Source organism: Primulina eburnea, chromosome 6, assembly GCF_022965805.1.
Source record: "Primulina eburnea isolate SZY01 chromosome 6, ASM2296580v1, whole genome shotgun sequence".
NCBI lineage: Eukaryota > Viridiplantae > Streptophyta > Magnoliopsida > Lamiales > Gesneriaceae > Primulina > Primulina eburnea.
The window spans coordinates 29608213-29617096 of NC_133106.1; the positions used below are offsets into that span (position 1 = coordinate 29608213).

Here is an 8884-nt window from a genome sequence, read left to right on the forward strand (position 1 = left end):
TGAAACTATTTCATACACTATATTCGGATGATGGCTTGACCGATCCATATCTATTGTGAAGAATAATATTTTTGACATTATAATAATATTTTTTTAATGAACTAAGTAAGATTGAATATATGTGTCATAAAATTGACTCATAATACGATCTTACAAGAGTTTTTGTGTGAATTCATTTACTATTTATCATGAAAAACTACTTAATAATAATTAGGAAAAACGAGCAAATATAGAAGGAAAAAAAAACTCCTGCGAAATCGTTTCGCTCATCAATAGTCACCCAATCCATCCAAATTAACACCCTAATTTTAATGGAAAAAACCATCAATTTTTAAAGATGAAATCCATAACTAAAAGGTCAAATCCTAGTTTTTTTATTAAAAAAATCAAAAAGGATTTCAGAAAAATCGAATCATCCGGGAGTGAACTTCGAAAAAACTGCAGATTATGCTGTTATAGAAGTTCACTTGGTTAGGGCAATTTTGATTGGTCATTCTTGTTATTCTCGTCTCTCTCTGTCTCTGACTGTCGGATATTTGTATTCGGCGTCCATTTGGGATAACATATCTCGTCTGCTTTTATGGGCAAAAAATTATGACACTGACATTGTAAATGCCACAAAGGTAACTCTTTTTTATTTATTTTTATTTCTGGGTTTGATTGTTCTGGTTTTTTTTCATTGTTATAGTTTAATCTGATTTTTTTCCATCTTCCCTTTTTTATTTAAGTTTCGGAAAACTAAGTGTTGCTTATGTTTCTTGGATAGGTTGTGAGTTAGGACTTAGGAGTTCTTTTATTTTTAAATGAGTAATTTGTGTTGATTGAGCTGCTGCAAACTCACCAGGAGATCAGATATTGGATCATAGTTTAAAGGCTTTGCTGTTGTGCAAATTATTGGTCAGTTTATCGGTTTGCTTTGGTGTTGGTGCTTTCAATTTGATTAGTTGTTTCTCGGACTGATGGGCTTGTGAAATTCCGAGTACAACTTCAAAGCTTTTTCTTCCTTGTGAAAACTTCAATTCTTCCTTCCTTTAGGTGTGGGGGAATTTTTCTGGGAGACTTAATGTTGTAGGAGCTGCTGTTGTCAAAAATTTTCTTTCTTTAAAAAATTTAGTAAAGGAAAAAGGACTGGTGGTTTGTGTGGATAGAAGGAGACTTAAGTGGTCAGCTATGAATGACCATTTGATTTAGTTTCTAATTTCTTTTCTATTTTAGTATTCTTACATTCTGCCTCTAACTTCGAGCCTATTGATGTTATAATCTTCGGCCAACATTAGCAGCTGCTACCAAGTTAATTTTCCTCATCGGAAAGTACGTCTCTATGTTATTCTGATCTTGTTTGGGAGAGATATATAACACTGGTTATTGGGAAGATTTCCCAAGTGGAGGAGACCTAAACAACGTCAGCCGAGCCACTTGCGGGATCAAGTCTCATCTCTCATGTGAGAAGAGAATTGGTCAGCAGGTTTATTCTTTAAGGCTGCGTTTGGTTGGAAGGATAGGATAAACTAATGATTAGTATGTAAATGATAAAGAAAATGATTGTGATAGGATTGTAATATATGATGTAAAATAATATTATGTTTGGTAAGATTTTTAAGTGTAGGATAATTTTGAATTTTTTGATGAAAAGACGAAATTGCCCTTCTCTTTCGCGACGGCGACAGTGGCGGCCGGCGGCCGGCGGAAATGGTCGACCGGAAAAGGTCAGCAGGTGGCCGGAAACTTACCGATGGATTCTCAAAAACCGTCGCTCATACGGTCATGAATTATTTTAATTACTAAAAATTAGACATTTAGCGACGTTTTTTAAACAAACCGTCGCTAATAGCGACGGTGTTTTGAGAATCCTTTCTATACAAACCGTCGCTAATAGCGACGGTTTTTTGACAAACCGTCGCTAACCGCTGTCGGCCGGTGTTCGGCCGGTGTTCGGCAGTTCGTCGCTGGTCGGCCGGTGCTCGGCGCGGTCGGCGGTCCGTCTGTGGTTGGCCGGCGGCGGTCGTGGAGGCGGCGGTCGGTGGCGGGAAATGGTGGTGAGTTTGAATTTAGGAGAAGGGTAAAATCGGAAAAATAGGAGGTATTAAGAGTATGATAAATAATCCTAAGGGGTGAGGAGGTATTATTTTAACCTATCTAATATAACCTAATCATACCTAGGAGGGATAAGGTAGGTTTATTTAAAATTGAACCAAACACTTGATTGGGCCGAATAAATTAGTCTATCACTCCTAATCCCTCGAACCAAACGGGGTGTAAGTGTACTTTTGTGGCCGGTTGTGTGATAATGTTATGCTCCCTTTCTTGGTATTCACATTTTCATGTATTTTAATGGTTTGATAATTTAAATTTATAGAGATCACCACATGTCGAAAATGGTGTTAGGAAGAAAATAAATCTTAGTCTTGCTGCAAGTGGCTACAGCTTTGACACTTCATGACATTAAAGCATAAAGTTTTCATTCTTTTAGGAAGAGGGGAGAACTGGAATTATGTCATGGGCATGAAAAAACATCCCGACATTCTTTCCGGTTCCAATTGCTTAAGGACTGGAAGAAACTTCTTAATATATTTTACGTTAAAGATGAAAGGATAGGCTAAACAGCCTATATTGCGTCATCATTTTGTAAGTTTTTATATTGTCCTTCTCTGTCAATTGAATTGATTAATTAAACTGCAGACGTGGCGAATTTGATATGTCTCGCTTTCAGATATTTTTGTGTGATGAATACACACGGCAGTAGTGATGGGGCAGATGCCGAGATTGGAAGTCCGGAAAAGAATAGGGCAAAAGCACCTCAAAGTAAAATAGGATTTACATTGCATAATCAAGCCTTGTTATCTGGCCTTGCATATTGTGTATCTTCCTGCAGCATGATACTGGTTAACAAGTATGTCCTCTCCAGTTACAACTTTAATGCCGGAATATCTTTGATGCTATACCAGGTCATCTTTCATATAGGTTCCTTAATGAATTACATTCAATTTTAGTGTACATCAGTTGATTTCAGTCAGATTCTGAGTTCTTTGGAAATATTAAGAAAAATATCTTAATGCAGAATGTTGTCTCAGTGGTGGTTGTTTCCACTTTGAGATTACTTGGCATAATTACTATGGAACCACTCACATGGAGATTGATTAAGGTCTGGTTGCCAGTAAATGTTATATTTGTCGGGATGCTGATCACAAGTATGTTCAGGTTAGCTTTCTCAATTTTGCCGTATATTGCATTGTCTGAGTATTATCTGCATTTACTTTTTCATGATACTCAAGTCTTGATTGATTGAACGTTGAATTAATTATCCTTTCTTCATTGATGTGTTGCTGTTCTTGATAGTTATGTGCTTTTTCATCCTATAATTTTTTGTTGAAAGGCTTATAATTTGCTCTCAATCAGTTTGAAATGATATATGTTTTGTTCTGAATTTTCTGATGATTTACCAGGTTGCCGATTTTCTCCACAAGCTTCATATGAATTTTGATTCTGAACTCTTATTATTTGTTCATTATAATTGATGGCTGGATTCATTTGACAATGAACATTATTTATTTTATTGCAATGCTGCAGTCCCATTGATCATCTTTGTTATTACAAAATCAAGAGAATTTTTTTTTGAAATTGTTGTCCACGGACATTCGATATCGCAGAATGCCTCTTCTATGATGTATGTGTTTCCTTTCTTCTTGTTCTTCAAAAATTCTTCTCATTAGCATATTATTGATGTATACCCATATTCCGTGCAGTCTTAAGTACATTAATGTAGCCATGGTCACAGTTCTAAAGAATGTGACCAATGTGATTACGGCTATTGGTGAAATGCATCTTTTTAACAAGCATCATGACAACAGAGTTTGGGCAGCACTTTTCTTAATGGTATGTCGTCTGGCCAATATTTGTTTATTGTCCCAAAAATTACTTATTTTTCAGTCTATATCATTTTAATTGACCAAGAACACTTGCTCCTCCCACATGTGGACTACACTTGCTCTAGATTGCTAGTGTATATTGGTACTTCATTTCTTTTATCTATCCTCTCTAGCGTTTGGATTTAGGCACTGTTTAAAAGTAGTTTTTTGGAGAATGTTAATTTTTAGTTGGGATTTTATAAGTTTGAAAATGCTTTAGAAAGCCAAGATCGATGAATAAAGAGACGTGGCTATTAAGCTTCTATTTGAATTATACCCAAACGTTAACCTCTTCTGCTTATTCATGTTCATATTTTTATTTTAATCATCATTGTTCCAGTAATTCACTCATTCGCACGAGTTGTCGAAAATACGGTGTCGGTCGGTTGGTTTAATTGTCCAATGAAGTTCATTCATAATGCAGATCGTTTCAGCTATATCTGGAGGACTTACAGATCTCTCATTTCATGCTGTTGGATACACATGGCAGTTCATCAACTGTTTTCTGACTGCATCATATTCTGTCAGTAGAACACCGAAGCTATTTGTTCATAGATTATGAATGCATAATTTTTGCGGAAGATTTCTGCCTTGTTTTCTATTACCACGTTTAATTTTGTGTTTCAAATTTCAAGTGATCTGAGCATCATATGTATACTGCTTTAGTTGCTTGTACGAATTATGATATATTTTCTTGAAATAAGTTAGTTATAATCCATCTAGGGAATGACAATTATTACTGATACATTGATATTCTTTTTGTTGCACAGCTGACTTTACGTAGGGTCATGGATACTGCAAAGCAAGTCACCAAAACAGGAGAGTTGAATGAATTCTCAATGGTCCTGCTTAACAATTCACTTTCACTGCCTCTAGGAATTTTTCTTATATTTTTGTTCAAGGAAGTTGATTATCTTTTGCAAACGTAAGTAAAAGTTCTTCCTATTCTATTTAGGCCCCAAGTTTCACGTCTTAAATTCTCATTCCATCTGAGCTTGAGAAAACCAAATGTTTATCTCCTTCCAAGTTTGGAATTCGACGAGGAAATTATGTAAGATTATTGTAGAAATGGCCTTTAAATGTGGAAAGTGGTATACAGATGAATTCTTCCTAATTTATTTAGACTATAAATTTTAAGTATTAATCCTCATTCCATCTGATTGTGAGAAAACTTTCAAAGTATTATGCAAATGTTTTCTACTTCGAAGTTTGGAATTCGATGAGGAAGCACTAAGATTGCGCTTGGATTTGAAGCTATGAATTTCAAATCCATAGATTTTAATTCATTTGATTGCTTGGATAAATTTATGTCGGGTGAATTTCACATTCATCCGTCCCTAGTCCATGTGGATGCAATGGTAAATGAATGTCATTTCAAATCCCTCTTCAATTCAAATTCTTCCTTCCAAATCATATCCTCCCATTGAAGTGTAACCTAATAGATTGTTGTACCAAGGGCCCTTAAATGTGGAAAGTAATTTAGTGATTGTGGTCGTATATTCCAATCTTGATAAACTTTGAGCTCTCATTTGTTTTTACCCCTTAATGGCAGACCACTTTTGAGATTGCCCACCTTCTGGCTAGTGATTACATTGAGTGGATTCCTGGGGTTGGCGATTAGCTTCACGTCCATGTGGTTTCTGCATCAAACAGGAGCTACCACGTACAGGTAAATTGGTTCTGTCTGAATTTTTCTTTCTTAGATAGCTGAGATGTATTCTTTCTCAAAAAAATATGGGTGTGCCCCTCAGGAATTGTCAGCATCGCCCTCACATATAATAACAAAACTGAAACATCACCCTCAGTTATATTAACACCACCGAAGGGTGGAATATGTGTCGGTTTAGTCTTTAGGCATATCCCAAGAAAAGAGAGAATTTAAGAACTGGTTCACACGTGTAGACTTTTGGTTTTCGATGAGCTACCACAGAGAACATACTCAGGATTTTGATAGAAGGTGGAGAGTGGATTTTGTGCAAAATACAGTTTTCCGAATATTGTTGTTCTCTGCAGCCAGGACTAAAGTTTACGTGCAGAACTTGAATATTTTCCTCTTCTTTTTTTAATTCATGAATCATTCAGTGCAGTCTGGTGGGGTCTCTGAACAAGATACCTCTTTCTGTTGCTGGTATCCTCCTGTTTAAAGTTCCGACAAGTTTGGAAAATTCTGCCAGCATTTTCTTTGGTAAATTTCTCTGCCGACTATGGAAAACCTTGAGGTTTGCTTGATCCCATATGGGAAATATTACATAATCCTGTGTTTCTTTCTGTAGGCTTGTTGGCTGGTGTGCTTTTCGCAAGAGCGAAAATGCGCTAATGGTCGGTTAATTTTTTCAAGGGCTTTGAATTTGTATCATACCATGTACACTAGCTTGTTCTTAGTGCAATTCTTCTCCGACACGCGGTGTTACCGTTGTGAAACAAGCGACGCATTTTCCGTCAATGTAGCAGACAATGTATGTAGAATAATCTGGAGGGTTTGAGAAGGCTTTTTTAATTTTCCATTTGTGCCATGAAAATACTCTACCACGGCTATATGACATATTTATTTTAAGAGATAGAACCTGAAGCTCTTCTTGATCAAGATAGCAGGCTAGCAGTCCATTTGGAAATTGAATTATTAAAAGAGAAGCTAAACTTCTAAATCAAAAATAATAATAATAGGTGAAAACATATTGTTTTTTCTTTAATTATCGTTGATTGATGATATACCAGAAAATTTATTATTATTGATTAAAACTATCTTCATTTGCTTGAAATACATATATATATATATACTAGAACAGTGCACGTGCGTTGCACGTGGAAACGATTTTATTTGAGATAAAATTAGTTGATATAATAAATAAAATTGAAAATTATATTTTTTATAAATTCATATTAATTACATATATGAAATTTACATGTTTTCACATGTTTATTTTAAATAATTTACTTTTCGTTATGTAATTTTGTTGGTTATTTCTGTGTACATGTCAAGTTTTAATAACAAGAACAGATATCGTCCGAAAAAACTTGATATATTACAAATCTACATTAAAAACAATTCTTTAATTAACTTGAACAAAAATTTGAATAAATTAATAAACTAAATTGAAATTAAAATAAAAAGATAAAACAAACACAATTTAAATAATTTAAATTAAAATAATTAATAAACGACTGTTCAAATATCGATTAATGCACATATCAATTCTTAAGCAATGATTTTGAAGGAATTCATTATTTTATCAATATGTTATGTCAAATTATATTTAACTAATTCAACAACATACAATAACCAAGTGTCCTTTTGTTATTTAATAATTGCAATTGCAACAATGAATGATGGATTTCTCTAGCTTTCGTTTTTTAGGCTATGACTATCAGCATGTACTCAATCTCATATGTTGTTAGGACCGGCTAGATGTTTAGAGGGGGTGAATGAATACCTATTAAAACTTTCGGTATTATTGGTTTGAGCTAACAAAATACAATCGCTTTATCTCAACTCAGTTGAGTTACAAGTCAACAAGGTAAAATATATGCGCAGAAAAAGAATTGTGTTCAAAGTTGAACCAAATAGATACTAACACGATAATCGGTAGATCCAATTATCCCAATGCCAAAAATATTCATGATGTTCAGTAGTTTTTCGTTGATGAAAATATTGTTAAACAACCAATTCAAGCTGATTTTGATGGAGAAAATGGAGAAGAAATGCATCAACCTTTGGAGAATGCATAATATGTAGAGTACAAGCAACAATCAATAATCAATCAACATATTTTAGTCAACGAGACAGAAAATGAACAAAGATCTCAACGATTTAGAAGAAGAGCAACATGGATGACAAATTATGAGGTAACTGGTAATAACCAAATTGAAGATTAATTTGTTCATTTTGCTCTATTTTCATATTGTGATCCAGTAGCTTTTGAAGAAGGTGTCAAAGAATCAAAATAGCAAAAGGCAATGGATGCTGAAATCACATCCATCGATAAAAATAAAACTTGGGAACTCATCGAGCTTCCAAAAGGTCAAAAAACGATGTGTGAAGTAGATTTACATGAGTAAATTGAAAGAAAATGGAAAGTCGACATTCTTACATGGAGACTTGGAAGAACATATATATATCCATCAACCTCCTTGTTATATTAAGTTGGAAATGAGCATAAAGTGTATAAATTGAAAAAAAAACTTTGTATGAGTTAAAGCAAGCCCCACGAGCTTAGTATAGTCGAATTAAGACTTATTTTTTAAGGTATGTTTTCAAAAAAGTTCATATGAGTATAAACTTTGTACAAAATTGAAGATGATGGAAAAATCTCATTGTTTGTTTATATGTTAATGATCTTATATTCTCTGAAAATGATAGTGTCATGTTTGGAAAATTTAAGAAGTCCATGATGGTTGAGTTTGATATGTAGGATCTTGGCAAGATGCATCATTTTCTTGGTATGAAGTAGTTCAATCTACTTATGAGATTTTTATTTCACAAAAGAAACGTGTTCAAAAAGTTTTGTGCAGATTTAATATGAAGAAATGTAATTATGCAAGTACTCCCGTAGACTATGGTTTGAAGATAACAAAAATTTGTTAAGGAAATAAGATTGACAACACATTTTACAAGCAAATTGTTAGAAGCTTAATGTATTTGACAGCAACAATGTCGGATATTATGTATTCTTTCAGTCTCATAAGCAGATACATTGAGAATCCTACAGAAATGCATTTTTAAGTTGTTAAGAAGATTTTATGATGCCGACAACGAACACAAGAACTTGGTCTCTACTATAAGAAAGGAGAACAATCAGATTTGAAGGAGATCGAGATGATAGAAAAAGAACTTAAGGATATGATTTTTTTTCTTAGATCAAGCGGTTGTTCCATGCACTTCGAAGAAACAATCAATTGTTACTTTATCAACCATTGAAGCTAAATTTGTTGCATCAACTTCACGTGCATGTAAAGCTATTTGGTTGAGAAAAATTCTTGAA

At 34.1% G+C, this 8884-nt stretch overlaps 1 protein-coding gene across 7 annotated transcripts; it reads left to right on the forward strand.

Moving 5' to 3' along the window:
* The first annotated feature begins 373 nt into the window (after nt 1-373).
* Nucleotides 374-6457, forward strand: LOC140834117 (GDP-mannose transporter GONST1-like). Of its 7 annotated transcripts, none has more exons than XM_073198766.1 (11): nt 374-623; nt 767-1465; nt 2471-2629; nt 2711-2945; nt 3059-3198; nt 3744-3873; nt 4330-4428; nt 4676-4830; nt 5458-5574; nt 5993-6090; nt 6179-6457. In XM_073198766.1, the coding sequence occupies exons 4-11, from the start codon at nt 2724-2726 to the stop codon at nt 6220-6222; spliced, it is 1005 nt and encodes a 334-aa protein (XP_073054867.1). In that variant the 5' UTR covers nt 374-623; nt 767-1465; nt 2471-2629; nt 2711-2723; the 3' UTR covers nt 6223-6457. The 7 variants fall into 7 exon arrangements, with proteins under 7 accessions (XP_073054867.1, XP_073054872.1, XP_073054870.1 ...); XM_073198771.1 differs by having other exon boundaries at nt 767-897; XM_073198769.1 differs by having other exon boundaries at nt 1281-1465.
* Nucleotides 6458-8884: the final 2427 nt, after the last annotated feature.

Excerpts from the sequence above, each read along its gene's own strand:
- LOC140834117 (XM_073198766.1), top strand. The coding sequence starts at position 2,724 with ATGAATACACACGGCAGTAGTGATGGGGCAGATGCCGAGATTGGAAGT. Across the intron at positions 3,199-3,743 it reads CTGATCACAAGTATGTTCAG|TCTTAAGTACATTAATGTAG; the intron begins GTTAGCTTTCTC and ends TATTCCGTGCAG. Across the intron at positions 3,874-4,329 it reads GGGCAGCACTTTTCTTAATG|ATCGTTTCAGCTATATCTGG; the intron begins GTATGTCGTCTG and ends TTCATAATGCAG.